The sequence below is a fragment of the Carcharhinus amblyrhynchos genome, chromosome 4 (genome assembly GCF_965287045.1).
Source record: "Carcharhinus amblyrhynchos chromosome 4, sCarAmb.v2.hapA, whole genome shotgun sequence".
NCBI lineage: Eukaryota > Metazoa > Chordata > Chondrichthyes > Carcharhiniformes > Carcharhinidae > Carcharhinus > Carcharhinus amblyrhynchos.
In genome coordinates, this window is record NC_137327.1 from 11,191,016 (window position 1) to 11,216,943 (window position 25,928).

Here is a 25,928-nt window from a genome sequence, read left to right on the forward strand (position 1 = left end):
GAAAATGTACTCCTGAAACCACAAGTGTTGGGGACAGAAACTGAAACAATCAAAATCCCTGATTTTGAAGGTTGGGCTAGATTTAATGCAATGTGTGGCAGCAGGGAATCTAGCGACTGAGTCCCTTTTACCGCAGCAAAACCTCTCCTCGCAGCAGCAAAACCTCTTCTGATTAAGGTAGAGGGTAGAAGGGGCAGAAGCGGAATTCCCAGCTGTCAGTGACGGTGTCAATTCATTTCATTAATCTCCATGGGGATCATAACAATCTTTATTTGCTCCATCAGTTGTATAATATGTTGGCTATTATGCAGAGAATATACATATGACCAAAACAATTCCACATTTTTAACAAGCAGCAAACAGGCCCATTTATCATTCACTTGCGTGTCTTAGGCAGTATCCATTAATCTGATGGCCCATTAAATGTTAGACAGTAAGAAACTCATGCACAAGTTGGAACTGTGTCTTATAAAATACGCTCCAAAATTCTATCAGGCTTTTGTGAACAATATACAAGTTAGGAACAGGAGTCGGCCAATCAGCCCCTCAATAAGAATGGCTCACCTGACTGTAACCTCAACCCCACATTCCTGACTACTGATAACCTTTTCACTTTCTTGTTAATCAAGAATCTATCTAGCTCTGGAAGACATTCCAAAGACGCACGACCCTCAGAGGAAAAAAACTCATCTTGACCCCTTAGCTTTAAATATGACCCCTATTTCTAGATTCTCACGCAAGAGGAAGCATCCTCTCCACATCCCCCCTGTCACTACCCCTCAGGATCTTAAAGGTTTTGTTCAAGCTGCCTTTCACTCTTCTAAAGTAGATACAAACCTAACCTCTTCAAAGTTTCCTCATAATACAACATACCCATTCCTGGAGTTAGTCTAGTAAACTTTCCCTGAACTGCTTCAACGTATTTATATATTTTCTTAAATAAGGAGACCAATACTGTACACAGTACTCCAGATATGGTCTCATCAGTGCCCTGTACAGCTGAAAGATAACTACTTTTGCAATCAATTCGCCTCACAATAAACAATAAGATTCTATTAGCTTTCCTAATTACTTGTCGTATGTGTATACCAGCCTTTTGGGATTAGCTCTTTGTTTCTTGTACCAAGAAAATATAGGGAGCGTTCATGATATACTGTCTCCAAATAATCCCAATTACTTGACTCATAACTTAGATCTCATTTGTAAATTATTAAGCAGCTGTCCACTACTTTGCACCCTTTCAGTCCATCAGTGTCTCACTAACTGGGGCATTTCCTGCTTACATGGGTCCTTCCACTTAGATATCAAGTGCACATTACAAAGCAGCAGCTTCCTTCAGTGAAATGCTCAAGCCTTTACAAAATTATTATTGCAATAGCACATGGTAATACTGAGTAGAAATCAATGCCTGGAGCCATACCAACCACCGCTGTCTCGAACCTTTAACTTTAGAAGCCTACTGTGAATATTCAATTTAATAAGCCTTTTACCCCTCCATCCTTTTCTTAATGGGTCACAATAAATCCTGTAAAACATAATTATTTTTTTCAAAATGTTGCTTTCACTTCATTTAGTCCTCTGACAGATACAGATATCTTATATAATTTTTTTAAAAATTACAAGCCAAGGTCATATGTCACTTTATTATTCAAAGTATTAAGAAAATTATTTTTATACTACAATGAATAGAAGCACAGTGGTTTATTTCTCTGTCAGGGCCACTTTGAGACAAATGATTATACCATGTTTACTGTCCTTTAGGTATTACCCACAGAGCTGCTGTTTATATATGTAATTTTATTACATTATTTTAATAAGCTGCAGTAACTCAATAACCTGTTGCAATGCATTTTGCTTAAAAATAATTCCTTGTAGGAATATCAAATAATACAACTAATTATTTTAACTTCCCGTGTCAAGTGCCTATAAAAAAATACATCACAAACAGACCACATAAAAATAACCTGGGTTTAAAACAATGGCCCAAACCTTCTATTATTCTGGTCATCAGAGATGTGGCTAAGTCCAGTGATGTGCGTGAGGACCCTGCGGAAGTCCTGATGCATACACACGTGCGGCAATTGCCAAAGATTTCAAACTTCAGATCGGCTGATTTCTGAACTCTTCACAACTGCCTCCAACATTGAGCTCAGTGTCAGAGATTTGGACCAGATATGTGGGGTGAGATTTCGTGCCTTCCCAGCCACGTGTTTCGCGGCAGTGGAAGGTGGCGCGCTGTTCGCTACTGGCAGGATTCTCTGGTCCCGCCGCTATTGATGGGATTCCCAAATGATGTCACCGTACATTGCTGTGAAACCCATGGGCGTGGGTGTGCTTCTGGCGGGATCGGAGAATCCTGCTTTACTTGAATGCTTACGCTGGAAGCCTGTTAATACCAGGTTTAATTCAGAAATTAGCCAATATAACTCATTTGAGTACCACAACTGACTCTCACCCAATCACCCCTATACCAAACCGACTATACTCCAACATGACTGGCCACCATCACCCAATTTACTCCTTTCCCAATTACCCGACCATCCAAATACACACTCAGCCAGTCAGCCATTCATTAACCCACTCAGTTACTGACTTGCTCCTCTAAAAATCTACCTCAATATGGCAGTTAGTTCTGTAAAAAGGCATGTTGGTTCCTTTCTTCAACTCTCCTGTGCTTGCTGGACTTAAACCCCAGAGAGGCTGCGCTGATGCATTTCAATTTTAGCATGGATTTGTAAGTCCCAGCTATAAGTGCACACTATAGTCAGGTACTGAAACTTTTACCAATGGTGGTAAAAGTCAGCTGGTTGACTTAATTTCCTTTCAGGAAGGGAATCTGCCATTCTTACTTGGTCTGGCCTATATGTGATTCCAAGCCCATGGAAAATGAATGAACTAGTTACACAGTTCAGGGGCAATTAGAGGTGGGCAACAACTGCTGGCCTTTACAGCTAGGAACTGTTCTTACTGAATCATAAATGATACGACAAACTGAAGATTAAAAATGAGCAATTTTTAAATCTTTCACTGGCAACCATTTAAATCATCTGTTCAGTAATGTAATCTTAAGATAAACAGAACATGGTATATAACCAAGTATATTTATGCAGAGGTACTTAAACATTCTAATATATCTTATCTTTTGGCATGAAATGGACTATGTTCAGTGTGCTGATTATTAAAAACCATGACATTCTGAAGAATTATAGGTTTCATAAATTTTTCACGATGGAAGTGAACAGACTTTTTTCATGTTTACCATTAATGTTCTGAATAAAAATTAGAGGTATGGGCTCCATAACAATACTCTCACCTCGAAGCCATAAGGTTTGTGGGTTCAAGTCCCACTCCATGACTTGTGCAGAAAACTTAGGTTGACAGATCAGTGCTACATCATCAGGTGCCATGTTTGAGGTGAGACATTAAATTGAGATCCCACCTGCAACTTCAGATGGATTTAAAAGATCCTTGGTGTTCTAGATTCAGATAAGAATCATCTTTCAGCTAATAGCACTGGAAGTGATGATTTGGCAGCCACTTTTTTTTTACAGTTTTCTGCAGTATAACAGTGATTCCAGTTCAAAATACTTCAGGATATCATAGAGCCATAGAAAAGATCCAGCACAAAATGAGGCCATTCAGCTCCTCTTGTCCATGCCAGGATCATGTAAGACACCATGGATGGATTTTATGGCCGTACTCACGCCCAAACTGGAAAATCCACCTGAGATCAACGGACTTTTGCATGGTCTGCCTTCCACTCTTGCTCTCTATCATTCCCGTGGCAGGCAGGACAGAAAAACTCCGGTCCATATGTTAATCTTTCTTTCTTCTACTTTTCTGCCCTCATTGTCTTTTCTTGGATATTCCTATACCTTGCACCACCTGTCTCTGGCCGCTGCAATCTCCATTGTGTGACTAGAACAGATTGGTCCAAAATTATTTACCTGGTTGTCTTATGTGGAGTAGTTGGACCACAACTATTTACATAGCCAATCAAACTTCGCTATGTTGGAAAAGAGGATTTCCTTTCAACAGTTCGATGGAGCACAGCTTTATGTACAATTAACAAGCCCATTGCGAGTGCTGCAATGGGTTATTCCAATAGCATGATGTCCCAATAAAAATTGGATAGTTAAGGGTATAGCTATAACTTATAAACAGTGATGGACAGGAAAAGACGTTCTGGTCCATCCAACCTGTTCTAGACAATAGATATACATATACTTCCCACCCCACCCAAAACAATGTGGTCCCACTGGAGAAGTAAAAATAGATTAAAAACTCTTATCAATCTGAGGTGAGAAAAAATTGCTCAGCGCAATTCCTTTGAATTGCGATGATCGAAGCTAGTCCAAAGATCACAAGGGACCAATCTTTCGTACAAGTCTACATTGACACGAGCCAGAAACAAGTCCAGCTCATGCAAGCCTGAAGCCTGGTCCAGAGGAAATCAATCCACGGAAAAGAACCACCTTGTGACAATAATCCTGGAGACTGGCCTTATACAATTTAACATTGTGACCCCCCCCCAACTGATTTCATAAAAACATAGAATCCCTACAGCACAGAACAAACAACTGGAACAACAATTGGAACAAACTGTCAACTCAAACACAATGTTCCTGTTATTTTATAAACCTTAATCTATCTACGGTGTGCACACTTCCCACTGCCTCAGAAAAGCAGCCAGCATAATCAGGGACTCCACACACCACGGACATTCTTTCTTCCATCGGGAAAAAGATACAAAAGTCTGAGGTCACATTCCAACTGACTCAAAAACAGCTTCTTCCCTGTTGCAATCAGACTTTTGAATGGACCTACCTTGCATTAAATTGATCTTTCTCTACACCCTAGCTATAACACTACACCCTGCACTCTCTACTTTCCTTCCCTATGAATGGTATGTTTTGTCTGTATAGTGCACACGAAACAATACTTTTACTGTATACTAATACATGTGACAATGATGAATCAAGTCAAGTCAGATCACCCCTAAGTCTACATTTCTCTAAAGCCTCACCTTCTACAAGCTTATTTTTACAGTAACTTCATTGCAGTATTAATGTAAGCCTATTTGGGACTAATAAATAAACTTTAAACTTTACTCTCTTTTCTTAATCTTGATAATTAAGATGTTTCAAACTGGGAATTAATCCTTTGGCCTTCCCCCGCACCCTTTCCAATGCTTCAATATCATTCAACCCATGAGAACACCAAAATTAGAATGGTATTCTAAGTGAGGGCTGACCAAGGTCCTAAACAAAGTGAAGATTGTATGCTTTGTCTTACAGCCAATGTCCCCAACACCTTATTCTCTCTAACTATTGCTTTATAGGATTTCTCATGAATCTTTAGAGATCCATTTACTAGAACACCCAAGTGAGATTATGAATTCATTGCAAGGCAAATAGTATATGCCTGAATTTGCATTCTGTATTTATCTACAATGTATTAGAGATAGCAACATCCAAGTGACATACTTAGATGGAGTTGATCATAAACTGTACATACAAGTCTTAGCTGAATGAAGCTACACGGTTATACATATAAGTACCACTACATCTCCCAGCTTCTGTTGATGACCATGAACTAAACAAAGGGTCATATTGTAAACTTGCCATTCTTACCGAAATTGTTGCAATATGAATCTGGGAAATAAATCTGAAGAATTCTAGTTTCTTCAAGATGCACAAGCCCCTGTATTAAAATTAATAAGCATGTTGTTCCATTTTCTTCTTCAATGTATGTCAAATAATTGTTACAGAGGTAGAAAAAGATTTTGGAACGGAGAACAACAATGGATGTACACAGATCACATCTACAAAGTTAATGCCTATTGGATTCTAGCCGTTACTTGGTTTCCCCTCTCTATATGTATAACCTGGGGACACTTACAGCAATACTTTATCGACTTGCAACTGATCCTTCCCCCCTTTTATTCTGATTTTGTTCCATTTTAATTAAAGTACAATGTTTAGTTTTTAACCGCAGACACGCACTGTACACATTTTAGTTCTCAATTTGCTTATTTGGAATTGAGTTGCCAAATGAGAGTGTTTTATTTTACATGCATTTTAAAGTTTCCTTTAATCCCCAATAAAAGTTCTTTTGTTTCAAGTTCCCTTTGCATAAGTAAGGGATAGAAACCAGACACACTACTTCTGAATGTTGATTTAACTAAATATAAACTATGCATGTTTGGCACCATAATTCGTGATCACTGAATGACCTTGGCCCATTATTTCATGTTTTATTTTACAGTAAATCATTCATCAAACCTCATCCCACAGAGCATGCACACAAATATTTATCAAACCAGGAGCAATGAGATACAGCTTCTGCTAGGTCTAGTTTCAGAGTTGTTTCTACACTCTTGCAATAATAACGATGTGTCGGACTGTTAAACAGGAATTGGTACAAGTGGGGAGCCCAGCTATGCAGTACTGTACTTACTGCTTCATTTTCTTTATAAATTCAATACAAAATTCCACCCGTCACCCAAAGCTGTTGATGGGTGCTGGTTACCTCAAGAGGATATCGCCCAAGTATCTATTTTTGTTCTTAAGGTACTAAAGTTGAGTGTTGGCCAACCAAGCATTGCAGACAAGCCTGTTCCTGTCTTCACATTACCCAACAGGTATGTTGAGTTGAGGCAATAATCTTGAGTGATTTTCCTTTTTCTCACCCACATTAATTGACACCAATTGCAGTACCGATAGCAGACCTAGATGGGATACGTTAACACGATACAGATCAGGAATCAATCCCAGTAACCTCCCTAGTCAGTACAGGTCAGTTACTCGATAAATTTGCCTGAGCTGCTGTGGGAGATCAGGGCAGGGAATCTCCCAAAAAAACTCTAAGTGCCGAATTTGCGTTAAAAGCTGGAGTAAATCTCGCTTTTCTTCAGCAAGATTTTCAAATTGAATCTCCCACATGCTGTGCATCACTGAGTGAGCGAGCGTGAATCACTATAAAAATCAGTGGGCGGGGCCTATTCCTGTTGGAGAAGCCGGCAGCTGCGCGGGCCACTGCGCATTCGCCGATCTGTCATTGCTGAGTTTGGTGCATGTGCGGTGGCCCAACACTGCTGGCGTCACAATTGCTGGCCAGCCTGATCACTGGAGACATCCAGAGGTCATGGCGCCCAGCAGAAAGCTCACTAAACAGCCTCCTCTTATGTCTCCTGCCTCTTTGCACTGCTAGAGCAGCTCAGTGGGCTGGGAGGATCGCACCCTCCCCCCCACCCAAGCCTTTTCAGGAATATCAGTGTGGGAATATAAATATTTTTCTAATTTTGTGCTGAATGATTACATTAAAGAAAGCCAATATTAATTTGTTAAAGTCATATCATGTTTAACTAATTTGAGTGAGTTTTGTTTTGATGAAGTAACAGAGAGGATCGATGAGGGAATGTGGTTGATGTGATGTATATGGACTTTCAAAAGACATTTGATAAAGTGCCACATAACAGAGTTGTCAGCAATGTGAAAGCCACAGAATAAAAGAATGGAACAGTATGGATACAAAATTGGCTGAGTGGCAGGCATCAAGAGAGCAGGTGAATGGTTGTTTTTCAGACATGAAAAGGGTAAGAAGTGGGGTTCCCCAGGGATCACTACTAGGAATGCTGCTTTGCCTGATCTATATCAATGGCCTAGACATGGCTGTACAGGGTAAAATTTCAAATAAGTTGATGATATCAAGATTGAAAGTATTGTGAATGGTCAGGAGGATAATGACAGATTTCACAAGGTCATAGATAGACCCAGGGCAAATGAAAATTAAGTAAGAAGTCTCACAACACCAGGTTTGATAGTAATCACACAAGCTTTCGGAAACGGTGTTCCTTCATCAGGTGTGTGGAACGTGTGAGAACCTTCCATACACCTGACAAAGGAACACCATTTCCGAAAGCTTGTGTGTTTACTGTCAAATAAACTGATTGGACTCTAACCTGGAGTTGTGAGACTTTTTACTGTGTTTACCCCAGTCCAACGCCGGCATCGCTACACAAATGAAAATTAATGCAGAGCAGTGTGATGTGATTCATTTTAAAAGGAAAATGAGAGGAGGAAAATAGAATAAAAGGCACAATTCTGAAGGGATACAGAAGCAGGGTGACCTTGGCGGTTTATGCACAGATATCAGTGAAGGCAGCAGCTGACAGGCTGGGAAAGTAGTTAATATGGAATTCCGCATGGCATGGTGACACAGTAGTTAGAACTAAATTCTCGCAACATCAGGGACCCAGGTTCGATTCCCAGCTTGGGTCACTGTCTGTGCAGAGTTTGCACATTGACCCATGTTTGTGAGGTTTCCTCCAGGTGCTCCAGTTTCCTCCCACAGTCTGAACGACGTGCTGGTTAGGTGCATTGGCCATGCTAAATTCTCCCTCAGTGTACCCAAAGAAGCGCCGGACTGCGGCGACTAGGGGACTTTTACGGTAACTTCATTGCAGTGTTAATTTAACCTACTCGTGACACTAATAAACAAATTTAAACTTAAAAGATATACAGAATAAAAGCAAGGAGGTTTGGCTTTGCCCAGAGGAATGTGTCCAGTTCTGGGCACCACACTTCAGGAAGGATATGAAGGCTTCAGCAAGGAGGTAGAAACTATTTATAAGGATGGTTCCAGAGGTGACAGACTTCAGCGGTGTGGATTGGAAGAACTGGAGCTGTTCTCCCGAGAGATTCTGATTTGATTTGATTTATTATTGTCACATGTATTAACATACAGTGAAAAATATTGTTTTTTGTGCGCGATACAGACAAAACATACCATTCATAGAGAAGGAAATGAGAGAGGACGGAATGTAATGTTACAGTCATAGCTAGGGTGTAGAGAAAGGTCAAGTTAATGCAAGATAGGTCCATTCAAAAGTCTGACAGCAGCAGGAAAGAAGCTGTTCTTGAGTTGGTTGGCATGTGACCTCAGGCTTTTGTATCTTTTTCCCAACAGAAGAAAGTGGAAAAGAGAATGTCCGGGGTGCATGGGGTCCTTAATTATGCTGGCTGCTTTGCCGAGGTAGCAGGAAGTGTAGACAGAGTCAATGGTTGGGAGGCTGGTTTCCGTGATGGATTGGGCTACATTCACGACCTTTTGTAGTTCCTTGAGGTCTTGGGCACAGCAGGAGCCATACCAAGGTGAAGAGGTTTTCAAAATCATGACGGGTTTGGAAAAAAAGATAGAAACAGTCCCAATTGGTGCAAGAGTTGAAAATCAAAGGACAGCGAATTAAGCTGAAGAACAAAACATCGCCTTACTGCACTAATGTGACCTTTCCTCATATGAGAAAAAACTTTTTTGATGCAGAGAATGGTTAGGAATGCACAGCCTGAGAGTATTGTGGAAGCAAATTTAATTGTGACCTTCAAAAGTGAATTAGATGGTTGTTTGAATAGAAATAATTTGCAGGGAAACTGCGGGGGAATCAGCCAAGCTATCTTTGCAGAGAACCAGCATAGATACAGAGGGTTGAATAGCCTGTTTCTCAGTGTTAACTATAGGGATGCGTATGTCCAGAAAGAAATGGCACATCCAGGCATATACATGGAAAAGTGACACAAAGCTGAGATGTTCAAAGGGTGAAAAACATATTTAATTCAAGTAAAATTCAAATTCTGCTCAGACCCAGACAATAGTTCAGCTACACAAAGAGAACTATAATAATGTATACAAAATAGAAACTCATTTAGAGTTACTTAGAGTTAACTGCTGTGATGAGGAACTTGCTTGCATTCACAAGATACATGGTAACTGTAATATGGGCACAGCAGGAGCTCGATTAGCTTTACAAAGGAAATGTTTATTTTGACCAGAGACTGGTCTAGTCTCCTAATAAGACATTGATACTGTAATTGTCTAGTATGGTCTGTGGTCATATGGCAAACTAGACGCCTAAGCAATAAGCACAATTGTAATGTGGGTATATACATACACCAAACTGTATGTATATGTACACCAAACTTTGTTCGTGAACAGTCTGTCTTGAGTTAAATCCCGTATGCATACTGGTAGAGAAAAGTCTTTGACTTAATCAGATCTTCAAAGTCTCCATATTGAGTGCACCTTGATACATTACAACATAACTATTCAATGATTCATGAACAATTATGCAAAAATAAGCAAAGCTTATTTGCTGTACGTCCTTGACATATATTCACCTCAATTTGAAAGTATCCCCTTACTACACTAATGTGACCTTTTCTTTCCTATACCATGTGGCGTGATACGCTGATGCATAATTGTGGCTCATTTGATGCTATAGACCAATGGTACAATATCTCAAATTGCTATTAGGACCAGATCTTTGGGTTATGACCCACTAATAAGATGACAGTTCTGAAAATAGTCCAATGCAAACTTTCAGGCCCATCAAATGTGAACAAGATAAAACAACATTGGTTTAAAGAATCCAGGTTGGGAGAAACTGCTCGAACTTACTGCCTCAGCATCGTAAAAAGTGTCTCAGTAAGTGCAATAAACCATCCTAAGTAAATTTAGTTGGCGAACATGGGGGTGAGGGGGGGTGGTGGTGGTGGTGGTGGTGGTGGTGGTGGTTAGGGAAAGGTGTTACGATAAGTCCATCTACAATATATGATGAAGTTTTCCAACAAGGATGTCTACTTACAGGTTTCTTATCTTGAAGGTTTCTGCAAACTGCTGGACACTTCTCAGAGAAGATAAGTCCAAGGTCATAGCTTCTACCTTGGCTTTATGCTGAAACAAAACACAAGTGCACAATGTAACAAATCAGAGCCATCAATGACCACAGCTCTTGCAAATATTAAAAACCACAGAGTGTGCTCTGATTTGGTCTCAATCATGAATTAATGGCTGAATCCATTTTTCAACAAAACAAACATTGTAAAATGAGTATAAGAGAAATGGCACGATAAAAAAAACTTGTCTGTGCAGCTCATGAAATAAAACACGGACTACTCTGAGCTGCTTAGGTGACAAGCTTGATGAGGCAGTTTGGTGGTTGTAAATTATAAGTTTCATTCTCTTGCTGACTCCATTTGTCAAGCACTTTTGTGCTAGATAATGCGTTTCTCACACACCACTCCGATCTTACAGTAGGACTACCAATTGAGTTATTTGGGTATAAGGCAATTTGTTGAAGTGATTCCAGCAATCTAAGTTGTGAGCTGCTGTGTAAATACACATTTGGAGCACAACCTAGCAGGAGGAAAAAGTGCACTTAAGAAAGTTAACACAAAACAAAACAACTGCTCTTAAAAGCTTTTCTGAACTGCGGCATGTAATGTATTCTTCCTTAAATGAATCATTACATTACGTATGTTCATAAAAAGATGGCATTGAGTAGGTGAGAATGGTTTAAAACCCCACAGTAAATGCAATTTTATTCAACCTTAAGAGTATCCTATCTTTATTTGTAAATACTCTGTATTTTCTGGTCAACCATAAAGCTCTTTTTCAAAACAAAAGAGCTTTATTTAAAAAGTTCTTCCCGTGGATGAAAACTGATTTACATTCTTGCTAAAAGCTTTGTTATGGTTTTTATGCCATATCATAAATCTTAAATCCATTATTAATGATGTTGTGGAAATACAGATTACACAGAGGACAGGATCACTGTAGCTGAAGTTTAAAAATTATTCTCGGCATCCAACAGCACAAGGCTCTTAATTAGGGTCCTCTAGTTTGAATTCTAGTTTCAGCTAAGTTACCTGGCGAAGAGAAGGAAGGTGGCTGATATGGGCAAGACAGGGAAGATAATCTGCTGAATGAATTTCAAGAAAAAAAAGAGTACTTTCCATCATAATTTGTTTTGCAAATTATTTCCACTACAGAAAGAAGCTACTTTCATATGACACATTTTGTCTAAAAATAACTTTTGTCATCTGTCAGGTATAGAACTACATGACTGGTTACAATCAAAATCCACATTTCAGAACAGAGACCAAGCATCAGACCAAGCAAGATGGGTAATACTTATATGGAACTGTTGAGAGTTGTTGGCAGATAATAAAAGGTTATTTTCATGCCACTTTTTACGAAGTGTTAGCTCAAAATAGGACTATTCCTAGTATAAAGTTCTTACAATTTTTGAAAAACAGTTAAGATAAAAGCCTAAAATCCAGGAAAAAATATCTTAGAGTATGTACCTTGGGCAGCTGTGTACTAATGATATTGATTGGACTACCACCTTAATTGTGTCGTTAGAAAAAAAATCAGATTCCTCATCAAAGGGAATTTTATGTTTAGGGTGATGCTCTGGCAAAGTGGCAAACTCCTAAATCAAAAACGATTTCCTCTCCAACATTAACTCTTTGAGAGATACATCATGATACTCTCCCAATAAATTCTGTCTGTCTGTCTATCTATCTGATTGTAGCTACTCCTACCGGGAGATCTGCTGTAATAAATTATTTTTGTCAATTTAGCAATTTTACCAGATGCAATTAATTAATCTACAGCCCACAATCTTTACAGAGTCAGCACAGCAATTTATACCTTGTGATCAGCTTAATATAGCACGAGGAAAGTGGGAAAAAAAATGAAAAAGTGTTATCTATTTTTAGCTTGGTGGTAGTCCAGTTTAACACAGTCAAAGGGAAAAAATTGCATTTATAAAGCGCCTTTGACGTAGTTTTTTAAAAATATCCCAAAGCAGGAGGACAATAGAGTTCAGACTATGCAGAAAAGCCTTGAAACCTTGAAAATACTGGGTAAATATTGTTGATGTCGGTGTTTTTTCCCCCATTTTGTTTTCTCAGCTCTGGATATTCTGTTGCTCTTCGCTGGGATTGAAAAGTCAAGTACTGGGGGCATAGGTTTAAGGTTTGTGGGGAAAAGTTTAGAGGAGATGTGTGAGGCAAGTTCTTTTACATACAGGATAACACACTGCCTGGAAAGGTGGTAGGAGTGAATATGATAGCAGCATTTAAGGGGCAACTAGATGAATACGTGAATAGGATGGGAATGGAAGGATACAGACTCCGTAAGTGCATACGGTTTTAGTTTAAGCAGGCATCGTGATCGATGCAGGCTTGGAGGCCCGAAAGGCCTATTCCTGTGCTGTACTCTTCTTTGTTCTTTGTTCTCTTGCTCCGCAGTCAAGGCAGAGTCAGGAGAACCTACATGGAAATGTGTCAATTTTTGAAAACAGTTACATCCAGGATCAAGTTCCAGGCCTAACTCAACCAAAGCCAGAATTGGTTGACTTGAATGAATGATGTACTTAATTACATGTGCAACCGGTGCTTACTGATCTTAGCTGAAACCACGTGGGGAGTATATATCTAGAACTGGGTTGAAACCCCTGTAATTTGGTTAGGACAATTTTTTCTCTATACTTACAAAGATTAATATAAAATTAGGACAGGACAAGATTTGCAAGTGCACGAGATGATGGGGGAGGATGAGTTAACCAGGAAGGTCTTCATTCTTTGATTCTTTTCCTGGGTAACTATTAATATAAGGTTGGAACCATCTGAAGTTTGTGGTTTAAATCATATTTTGGATGGTTCCAATTGCAGGGCAATTGCCCAACAGAAATTTGAACTTCCCAGGAAATTACTAGAGAACTTGCAGCAGGGGAAATTCCCAGCGCAGTTTTGGGGTCACTCCCAGTTACAAAGCTCTGGAGCTCAGAGGTTATGGGTCTATACCATACAGTTTACAGAAGTGCATGATTCAATAAAGAGAACACGTTCTTAAGGAGCAGAACTTCCAGAGTTTAACAAACATGCTTTAACATAGTTAATTAAAAATACCAGTACAGAAGCTTCCTTCCCCCTCTTGTTGACTGTGCAGAGTACTGATAACGTTAATTGTACAATGTTCTTAAATTGTACTCAGATAAAGAGTAAACTGCATGTAATGTTATTGTTCTTTCATGGGGTGTGAATGTTGCTGATAAGGCCAGCATTTGTTGTTCATCTTGGGTTGCCCTCGAGAAGATGGTGGTAAGCCACCTATTGAACATTCCATCTGATGTAGGTATACATCTAGTGCTTCAGAACCACATGCAGACAAAAACGACATGGAGATGGAAATAATGTTCGGAAATCCGCATTTTAGGGAAGAAGGTTCAAAAAGTCTAACGGTCCACTCCTCATAATGACAAAAAAATGACATGACTTTAGTAACAGCATTGGAGGCAGCATGGTGGCACAGTAGTTAGCACTGCTGCCTTATAGCACAGGGACCTCAGTCCATTCTGACCTTCAGTCTCTGTAGAGTTTGCATGTTCTTCTCATACCTGCATTGGTTTTCTCTGCATGCTCCAGTTTCCTCCCACAGTCCAAAGGTGTGCAAGTTATGTGGATTGGCCATGCTAGATTGCCCCTTAGTGTAGGTTAATTGACTTCCGTTATGGACAGGAGGGGGTTAAATTTAAACAGTCCCAATTTCTTCTCTCACCACCTATCTGTAAACAGAAAGGTGTTTTGATTTTGATGTCTCCCTTCATAAGCCCTAGTGCACTTTTCAAACACCCTCCCTTATGGTGCGATCCAACTTTCTATTAATAACACCACATCAAACTCAAGAAAGGATAAAATTAGAGATCAGTTTATTTTACACACATTTTAGGGAAGAGGGCTCACAAAGTTCCCCAATATTGCATTCATGGAGTAAAACAGGGATACAGAAAATTAAGAAGTACAGGGACAAGATCACACATAAAGTGAAAATTATTGTTTCACATAAATCCAGAGTCCAATGATATATTCTTTCACAGACAGGCTGAAACTAAAATCACAGAATCCCTACAGTGCAGAAGGGTGCATTTTTGACTTTTATTGAACCATTTTCCTGGTTTTTCTCTGAAACCCCATGCACATGGGTCAGAATGCAGTTGTTCTGAGCCCATTGTTTGAGTGGGATAATGACAAAAGCTCTTTCGGAGCAGATTAATATTTGAGGGAAATGTCTCTCAGTTTCTCCTTTCCAATGAGATGATGTCCCAAGTGCTTAATTTTGTAGCCTTGGAAGCTCTCCTGTTGAGTGGAGTTCAACTGATAGCTGAGGTTGAAGTTTCAATTATGCTTCTCCACTCTGAGTAACTAAGCAACAAAGCGTCTTTATTAAAATTCAATTTTTTCTTCTGTCCAGTCAGGTAACAGTATTTTCTATGGAAAATTGTTCAGAAATGGTACTGTAGATTTTTGAATTAAAGGAACAATTGACACCTTGAAGCTAATGCTGGATAATCCACTTTTCTAGTGGAGATGACTTCCATGATGAGGTGGGCATACTGAGGCAAATTAGTCTTGTAGACACTGGTACAGAATTTTAGAACCATGAATCCCTATAGTGCAGAAGGAGGTCATTTGGCCCATCAAGTCTGCACTGACTACAGTCCCACCCAGGCCCTATCCCCATAACCCCACTTATTTACCTGCTAACCCCCTGACACTAAGGGGCAATTTATCATGGCCAATCAACTTAATCCACACATCTTTGGAGTGTGGGAGCAAACTGGAGTACCCGGAAGAAGCCCACGCAGACATGGGGAGAATGTGCAAGCTCCAGAGAAATAGTGACCTGAGGTCAGAATTGAATCCAGGACCCTGGCACTGTGAGGCAGCAGTTCTAACCACTGTGCCACCATGCTGCTCAATTCCAGCTCCAGTAGAAAAGGCATAGATGGGGCCAGGCATTCAAACCAAGATAAAGCTCTGGTTCTGAGCTGCTGCTTGTTAGGTGGAAGATGGCAGGCTAATTGGCAGTATAGCAAGACAGGTCAACCGGGTCTCCCAACTACAATGGGGGTCAGGTGATGACTTCCATTCTTCCACTTCAGGATGCACATTTCTTTGACTAGATTCTTGAGGTGGTTAATGTTCTGCCATTAGTATGTCTTCAGAGAAAATGAGGCGGCAGCTTCTCAGAATGCCAGAAAGTTCCTTTTATTTGAGCCACAGTCCACCATAACTTCATTCATTTTAAAGTCTTTGTCCAGTGTTTAAAATTTTACACTTCACGATGGTATTTATACTTTATAAAAATATAGCGTGACATCTTGCCCCCCTAACATTTCAGATTTTTTTTAATATGCATTCTTTCATGGGATGTGAACATCACTGGCTAGGCCAACATATATTGCCCGTCCTAACTGCCACTGAGATAGCAATGGTGTGCTGGCTTCTCGAGCTGCTGCAGATTATGTGTTGCTGGTACACCCACAGTGCTGTCCGAAAGGCAGTCCCAGGATTTTGACCCAACAACATTGAAGGAATGATAATATAGTTCCAAGTCAGGATGGTCTGTGACTTGGAAAGGACTTGCACGTGATGGTAGTCCCAGACATCTGCTGCTGTTTTCATTCTAGATGGCAGAGATTGCGTGTTTGGAAGGTGTGTCAGAAAAGTCTTGGTGAGTGGCTGCAGTGCATCATTCAGATGTACACACAAAGTGTTATGGTACAGAAAGATGCCATTTGGCCCGTGTCTGCACCGGCGCTCCAAATGAGCACTGTAACTAAGTGCCCTTCTCCTGCCTATTCCCCATTCCCTTGCATGTTGTTTCTATTCAAATAATCATTTCATGCTCTTTTGAATGTCTCGATTGAACCTGTCTCCACCGCATTTCTAAGCAGTACATTCCAAACCACTCGTTGTGTGAAAAAAAACACATCACATTTGCTTCTTTTGAAAATCACCAGCAGATTATTGCTGGGTAAGTGCCATTTAATACCATGTCGATGACACTTTCCCTTACTTTGCTGATCATTGAATACTGCACCCTACTGATGGGGCAGTAATTGGATTTATCCTGTTGCTTGTGTATAGGACATAACAGGGCTACTTTCTACATTGCTGGTTAGATGCCTTTGTTGTTGCTGGACTGGAAGACTTCGTTATGGATGCAGCTAGCTCTGGAGCACAAGTCTTCAGCATTACTTCTAGATGTTGTCAGGGGCCATGGCCTTTGTAGTAGTCATAGCCTTCTTTTCTTGATATCATGTGGAGTGAATTGAATTGGCTGAAGATTGACAGCTCTAATGTTTGGGACTTTGGATACAGATCATCCACTTGGTACTTCAGGCTGAAGATAGTTGCAAATGCTTCCTCCTTGTTTTTTGCACTGATGTCCTGGGCTCCCCCATGATTGAGAATGGGGATGTTTGTGGAGCCTCTTCTGCCAGTGAATGGTGTAGCTGTCCACCGTCACTCAGAAATGGATCTGGCAGTACTGTAGAGCTTCAATCTGATCCTTTGGTAGTGAGATCACTTAGTTCTGTCCATCATATGTTGTTCCTATTGTGTGGCACGCAAGTTCTCCTGTATTGTAGCTTCAGCAAGCTGACATCCCATTTTTTGGTAGACCTGGTTCTGTACTTGGCATGCCCTCCTGCACTCTTCACTGAACCAGGTTTCCCTGGTTTGGTGGTAAATTTAGAATGGGGTACATGCCAGGCCATGAGGTTAGAGATTATGGCTGTAAACGACTGTGCTGCTACTGATGGCTGACAACACCTTATGGGTGCCCAGTTTTCAGTTGCTTGATCTGTTCAAAACCAATATAACAAGTTGCCCATAGCAGTGTAAGTGGGGGGAATTCTACTGCTTTCTACACAATTCTCAGAAGTAAACAAAAATACGACTGTGAGAAATTATTTGACAATCTGAAGTTTGACATTCAGCAAAAGTGGGCAAGAAGTGGCCCTATTCAAATACTGGCTAAAATGCGCATAATAATACTTGCCAGGCAGATGAAATCATATGCAGCATTTTTAACTTCTGTCTTTTCATCAGCCTCAGTATTATCTTGTGACACTAAAAAAAAACTCATCAGTTAGCCATCCTGCCAGAAACTTAATCTTCCGACAAAGCTAGAAGTCACGGCCTAGTCTTGCTGCCTGGCAATGCAGTGATGTGCTAAAGCTGCACACAACATTAATCCTCTGCACACTAACAGATGCTGGCAGGATTTTAGGTCGAAATGTATTTATAAAATGACAAATTATGTTTTGTGTTGTATGTAGACAGCAAAAGAGCCCACAAATAAGCTGATAAATGTCAACTACACTTTACCACAAACAGTTTATTTTTATTAGGGTACAACCATAAATGTTCTTCAAGCTGGACTGAAGATTTATTTAGTGCAGGAAGAAAACAAGATTACATTTGACATAAAGCAATATGTGCCATATCACTGGTGTTCTGGGCAGCATGCCCTCCTGGGAACCAGTGATGCAGTACTAGACTAACAAAGCTGCTGTCTGCTGCAATACACGCCAAGCTACATTTTTTCAGATAACAAAAACATACATTGAATTAATACAGATCTGATTAACTTCAAAAAGCTGCAGTTTGTTTCACTAAATTATGTAAAACTTACTATAAACTGTAACAATGATTATCCAAATACAGGGAATGATCTCAGAAAGCCCAATACCGAATGACCTGTCATTTATCACAAGGCAATCTTCACTAATGCGTGAAAATTACTACAATATCTGACAGTACAAGACCAGAGCACAGATAAACAGTATTTAGTCCGGTTACAATTTCATTTAATACGACTGCCACAATAATTAATGCATTATTCATGCTTATAATTTCACTTTAAATGTTTAAACTGAAAGAAATAGGAAATAGTTCATTGTTTATACCAGAAGATATTTCACATCTCTTTTGGATTTGTTCCAATTAAGTAATCCACTGTCATGTAATGATTCGTTAGCACTTTTACAATGCTGGCCAGGCAGGCAAGCAGTATTACAACATAACTAGATTCAGTTTGTTCTAAAGGCTTTTGTGAATGTTGTATTTGGCAGCAAATCCTAATGATCACTGTTTTGCCAAATTGGTACTAAAACCTTTTATCTCAGAGCTAAGCTGCAGTTACTATGAAATAAAAGTAAAAACAGGAATGGCTGAGAAGTGTCAGTGGACAAGACAGGATCTGTAGACAGAGTTAACGGGTGAGATTTTACGACCTCGTTCGGGCGAGGCTCGTAAAATCCCGCCCGAAGCCAATGGTGAATTCCACTCAGTGAGCCTTGGAATCGGGGCAGGCGAGGCAGTACATTTCTGGCCAATGCTTCAGGCCATTCACCTGTTCTAAGAATATGAAAGCTCTTCGCCCTGAAAGCCCTTCATCCCGGTTTCTGTCTCCACAGGTGCTGCCAGACCTGCTGAATGTTTCCTATTTTCTATCTATTTACAGCAAAATAAATTAAAAGCAAATATTTTCATGTCAACAAAAATGTAGAATCAGCATGTTTAGAATGTAGTGTTTTGAAACATACGAAGTGATAAAAAAGATGTACTCAGTGGCCAACTCTTACAAATGACCAGTTCAACTGAACATAATGTCAATATGAATTTGTATAAAACCATTTTATCAGTTGGATGATCAAGAGTGTCACACAACACCACAGAACCACACCATACAGCAAGGTATGAAGTTTGGGAACCCATTGAGTAGAATACTTGATTTCGTTACAGTGAATCAGGAAACATTAGGTGACTGCGATGAGCCATGCGCTTTGGGAAGCATGCAATTTCTTTTTGTATAATGCCCCTTTAGCTGGGGAGGTTTCTCAAAGAGGCTTAATTGATTTCTGGATTATGACATCATTAGATGCCAAAACTGGCCCTGTGAAATGGAGCTATCAAAGAGAATTAACAACTAAGAAGCAAGGTGTAAATGGAAAGTTAATTGCACTGGGGTTGGGCTTCCATCTGTGTTTTCTGTTTGGCAGTTCAAAACACACTGACACCTCAGGTGAGAAAATAAGCAAGGTTCGCTCAAATGCAGCAGTTTTCTATTTGGCAGTTTTAGAACAGATCCTGGTGTTGAATCAGGACTGACAATAGAGCAGAGACTGTATTACTGGATGTTATACCATTGGAAAATACAGGACACTGAAGACAATTTCTGTAGCTTCACTGTTACCAGGACTGTGGAGGCGATCTTACCAAAAAAACTCCAAGCACTGAACAAGCGTGAAAACAGGAGAGTTTCAAATCTGTTTTTTCGGCAAGGCCATAAATGAAATTGTATGCCATTTAGTGTAAAAACAAATGCATGATCTGATTCCCACCAGTAGAGGGAGTGAACAGAGTCGATTTCTGCCAGAAAGCCGGCTGCTCACACTAGAGGCTCAATTGCACATGCGCAGATCTCTCTGTTCTGTTGAGAGAGATCTGTCAGGCATTCCAACTCCCTGGATATCATTCATACACTGCACCAACCCCAGTCGCAGAGCTCCCCAACTGATCACACTCTCCCCAGCCTGATCAGTGCCCCATCAATCCTGGTCGATCACTGCTCACTGATTATATTTAAATATTGAATTCAGCCACGCCCCCTTCCGGGGGGCAAGGCTGATCACAGCAAAAATCGGGGGCCAGTAAGATTGCGAGAGGCAAGAATCTGGGTGCGAACCTAACGGCTCTTAACCATTTCAGGATGCACCTCCTTCCTGAAATCTTTTTCTTCAGTCAAGTCCAATATAAAGTACTTACTAAATACTTCTGACATTTATTTGACTATGTAAAAATTGGTACTCCTCTACTTTTGGGATTCTTTCTCAATTTTAATAAATATCTTCATGCTAAGAACGTATCAAACAATTTATTATTCCATTTGATCTTTGATAATGTTTGTTTCCTAACACTCCCTCCTGGGGTTCTTTCCTTATCCCATGCTAACATTCATTAGCTTTTTTTCATTATTCTTCTTTTTGTTCTTAATTAGTTTTTGACCTTTATTTATCAATGGCATCTTACTGGTAATTTTCTTCTCTTTAAATAGAATACATTTATTGTACATCTTTGCTATACCTTTTTTAAAAAGCATCCCACTGTCATTCTCATGTTGTTCTAGTCACATCATCCGTGAACAAAACAAATACATGAAATATATATGAAAAGCGTAACAAATGTGTCCGCATGAAGTAGGGTCGAAAAAGGGGCAGAATGGTTCAGTCCTGCTTCCATTTTCTATGTTTCTATGTAAGTCTAATATAGATTTCCCAGAATACCTAAGGAACTTTGTAACAAGTCGATGAGTCCATAAGATGTCATCCGTGAAATCGAGCTGCTTCAATAATGTAAAATGAAATGGGCAGAGTAATGTATCCTTCTGGGCTGTTCACTTAATCACCTCTGAGAGTTAGTTTGAAATGACATAAGGCCAGAATTTGCTGGCAAATAATTGTGTGTTTAATGCACACTGTCACACTTCCTTCCAAACAGTAGGTATGCCAAAACCACTGGGACCACAGCAGCTCAGGATGACAGTTCACCACCACCTTCTCAAAAAGATGGGGCAGCATGGTGGCACAGTGGTTAACACTGTTACCTTGCAATGCCAGGGACCAGATTAAATTCACGCCTCAGGTGACTGTGTGGAGTTTACATGTTCTCCCGTGTCTGCATGTGTTTCTGCCAGGTGCTCCAGTTTCCTTCCACACTCCAAAGATGTGCGTGTTAGGTTGATTGGCCATGCTAAATTGCCCCTCAGCAGCAGGGAGACTAATAGGGTAAATATGTGGGATTACGGGGGTAGGGCCTGGGTTGGATTGTTGTCGGTGCAGGATCGATGGGCCGATGGCCTTCTTCTGTACTGTAGGGATTCTATTCTAAGATAACAAGAAAGCTGATGGTGTTGCCAGCAATGTTCGCATCCCACAAACAAATAAAAATAAATAAATAAATAACCCAGTGAGCAAGAGATATCCTTTGAGTTGAGAATCACCACAAACTGCTGGACAATTTCAGCTCATTAATTAATTTTCTTTTTATCAACTTCAAGGACTACAAAGTCAGATACCAATGAACTATCACTAACACAAGCAAATATCTTATTGTCTTTGTTGAATAATTATATACTTGTTAAATTCCTAATTCTTCTGCTTTAATTCAAATGCTAGTTCTCACTCTATATGTAAACTATTGAAGATATGTCATAATAAATGTACAGCTTCTTGAAATAGTATAAAAATGCTTAATATCTTATGGCCCAGAATGTGTGTGTCAATCACTCAGCAATTTGGGACAAGGAAAAGTGAGTCACCACAAGATGCCCTGCTCTTGCAAATTCTAGGCAGAAGTTATTGTTTTGTTCTAAAACTCTACCTGAAATTATTTACATTTCTCAGGAACGTAACAAAACCGAGGAAAGGTCTTAGCAGTTCAAACTGCAATTGATGCAGCAGTTGAAGGAAGGTTGGGTGGGTTACATGACCTATTCACCTTTCAGAGTTTACGGGAATTATTGTGGGCAGGACCGGGCCATGCAAAGGTCCGTTGACCTCAGGTGGGATTTTACAGTCTCGAGGTGTTTATTAATGGGCAGCATGGTGGCACATAGGTGCCTAACAGTGCCAGGAACCCCAATTCAATTCCCATCTTGGGTCACTACCTGTGTGGAGTCTGCATGTTCTCCCCGTGTCTGCGTGGGTTTCCTCCGGGTGCTCTGGTTTCCTCCCACATAAATTGCATTATGTGAGGTATTTTAGATTAGGTTGGATCTTTACTAAATCAGGATGTAAGTGCCATATATTAATGGGTAAAACACAAAAACTTGTCCAAGTCAAACTTTTTTTTTGGATATACAAGCCCATTATTGAGTTCACTTTTTGAATATATCCACTATACCACAGTATTACATCAGTACTTTATGTCACAGTATATAGCACACCCCTCTACATATACTTTAAACTCTAAAATATAGAAGTACTCACCACAAACAGGGAGATTTATGTTATCAGGAAAAAGTATATCTCTGTAAAACCTTTGGATTCTCGTAGCAACATATAAGTTAGGAGCAGGACTAGGCTATTTGGCCCCTCGAGCCAGCTCCACTATTCAATAAGATCTGGGATGACCTGATTGTGGCCTCCACTCCAGTTTCCTTCATGGCCCCAATACCATTCGATTCCGTTGTCATCAAGAATCTAACTCAACCCTAAAATTAGTCAATAACCGTCCCTTCACCACTCTCTCAGAAGTGAGTTCCACACACCCAGGACCCTCAGAGAAAAAAAAATTCTCATCTCTGCCTTGAATGGGAGATCCTTCTTTCAAGCTGAATCTCATAGGGCTCTAGTCTCTCTCACAAATGCTGCTTGTCCTTTCAGAATCCACCCTGTCAAGTACCTTAAAGTGTCATATGTTTCAATAAGACTGATTGATTGATTTATTATTGTCACATGTATTAGTATACAATGAAAAGTATTGTTTTTTGCGCGCTATACAGACAAAACATACCATACATAGAGAAGGAAATGAGAAAGTGCAGAATGTCATGTTACACTGTTAGGGTGTAGAGAAAGGTCAACTTAATGCGAGATAGGCCCGTTCAAAAGTCTGATGGCAGCAGGGAAGAAGCTGTTCTTGACCTCAGACTTTTGTATCTTTTTTCTGACAGAAGAAAGTAGAAGAAAGAATGTCCGGGGTGCGTGGAGTCCTTAATTATACTGGCTGCTAATTATGCAACCTTCTAAACACCAATAGACACTGGCCCAGTCTGGCAAGCATTTCCTCATACGATAATCCCCTCATTCCAGAAGTCAGCTGTGAACCTTTTCTGAACTGTTCCTAATATAATTATTTCCTTCCTTACATAAGCAGACTTATAAGCAGCAAAATGTACAGTCCTCTAGATGCGGTCTTGCCAATATGTTGTGCAACAGTAACAAAACACTCCTACTTTTTATATGCCCCTTGCAGTAAATGACAATATTACATTTGCCTACTTAACACTTTCTACACCTGCATACTAACTTTACGTGCTTCATGTATGAGGACACCCAGATCCTTCTGTATCTCAGAGTTCTGCAATCTTTCCTCACAGACCTGGGATTGTGGTCAGTGCAGGCTCGATGGACCAAATGGCCTCCTTTTGCACTGTAGGGATTCTATGATTTAGAAAATATGTTGCTTTTCTATTCTTCCTGCCATAGTGTATGAGTGTATGTTTTCCTACATTATTCACTATCTGCCAAATTTTCACCCACTCACTTGACCTGTCCGTATTCATTCTAGAGTGTTAGAGGTTCAAGATGCCCTCTAAAATCATCCATGCACTAGGTTATCATGAACAATGGCTGTACTTGTACCAAATTGCATCTTTGTACCCAGACCGTCCATGCCATATACTGGTAATAAGAACAGTTCCTTTTAGGAACAAATATCAGTAGTTTCTATTTGTCTCTTATAATGAAACCTTGAGCAGTACCTGGCAACCAAAACATAGACAATGCGTACACAAACGCAGACAGGAATCCATGCAGAGAACGAGTGAGACTGGCTGATGATGGAAGCATGCTGCAGGCAGTGGAGAGGGGGATGGGGAGGGAAGGGGGTGGCAGGACATGAGATAGCGAGACAGCACAACTCAGGCGGCCTCCTCGTCATGCTCCTCCTCAAACTCGTTTGTGCCTGGCAAACCATTCAAACAGAAGATGGAGTCCACCAGATATACACCTAGAAGTTGGTGAAATCTGGTGGCTTTATGATGTGAACTCTTACCATGACACGTTTACCTGGAAACTTTGGAGTTGGTACCTTGCAACACTGCAGAATTTCCTTGGGCTCCCTGCACAGCTCTGTATGCCTCTTGCTGAGACAGATAGAAAATCAATCACCATGTGCAACCTGCTGGAACACGCCTATGATGCTCGGCTGCTAACTGGTTCACCCTTTTATGAACAGGTAATCTGGTGCACAAGTGGTTGAAATGGAACCCAAGATCAATTATAGGTTAATTCCTATCAAGGAAGGAAGTTTTCAATTTGCCAAGTTCTGTCAGTTCATTGCTTCAGATTAACCTGCAAACATTTCTTACCAACTTCAACTTGAAATTATACGATTAAAAATTGCTTTTGACACAAGGAACTGAGGTGGACAAATGCAAAACTGATAAGACATTCCTTTAAAGACCAAAAATTTGAAGTGCTGAATTTGTGTGGAAACTGGAGAAATTCATGCTGTTTTTTTCAGTGGGAGTTCAGAGAAGAATCTCCCACACTCTGTGCACTGCAGAGGCCACAAGTGTAAATATCATTAAATTTCAGGGGGAGGGCCGTTCCCTGCTGGAGAGGCTGAAATCAGTGCCAAGATTGGTGCATCTACGCTGGCCCTGCAATGCCAGCCTCCCGATTGCTGGCCAGCTTAATCATTGACCACCTTGTGGTCCTGGCTCTCCGCCCCCAAGGGGGCACAGGCTGGCACTGCCAGGGTGCCAATGCCCAGGGGGCACCCCCCAGAAGTTGACCCTGTGAGGGGCCTCAATTGACCCCCCTTTTTTCCTGTGGGTCAGGCCACTAGCTCCCCGAAAGTGGGGAGTTACTGTAATCCCCTCTGGAGTGAAACACTGGTGGGGTTGGGGGTGTGGTGTGGTGGGGGGCAAGATGCTAGCTGGCTTGGGCCCACTAATCACATTCAAATTGTATTAAGATGACCATGTAAATGGTATTTTGCACTTCCCTGCCAGTTTCCAGAGCAGAGCAAATCCAGTGCTGGGAGACACTATCAGGGCGCGAACGCGTGCGAGGACCATGCTTGTTGGCTGATGTGGCGGGATGGGAGAATCGCTGCCCAGATGTATTAAAAGTAAAAGCTGTTTTTTTCTTTTTTTAAAACGAAGTATAAACATTCTCTTTGCTAACAACATTGTAGCAATTTAATTCAAAGTGGCAAACTTGAAAATGGACCATCAATAATAGTGGAAAGCTTTCTCAAAGAATGTCAATTTGAATAATTATTATTTACTGCTTGACATTACATGACTAAATGTGGAAACCTAATTGCATCTCACCCACTGATCAATGTTTCCTCACTCCAGAAAAAAATGATACACATCTGCCCCGATAACATGACAGAAATTGAATACACCATGTGCGCACACCACAGTGAAACAGCAGGTTGGAGGCAATGCACGGTGCTGCTTTTATGGCTTTATTTCTTAAATACAAGACATTCTTA

General features: G+C 40.4%; 1 protein-coding gene across 2 annotated transcripts in view; it reads right to left on the minus strand.

Moving 5' to 3' along the window:
* Positions 1-25,928, minus strand: part of wwox (WW domain containing oxidoreductase) — a 909,285-nt gene that overhangs the window by 631,052 nt on the left and 252,305 nt on the right. For both annotated transcript variants that reach the window (XM_080186706.1, XM_080186707.1), the window contains exon 6: positions 10,643-10,731. In XM_080186706.1, the coding sequence (XP_080042832.1) occupies positions 10,643-10,731 (89 nt within the window). The remainder of the gene's footprint in view (positions 1-10,642; positions 10,732-25,928) is intronic.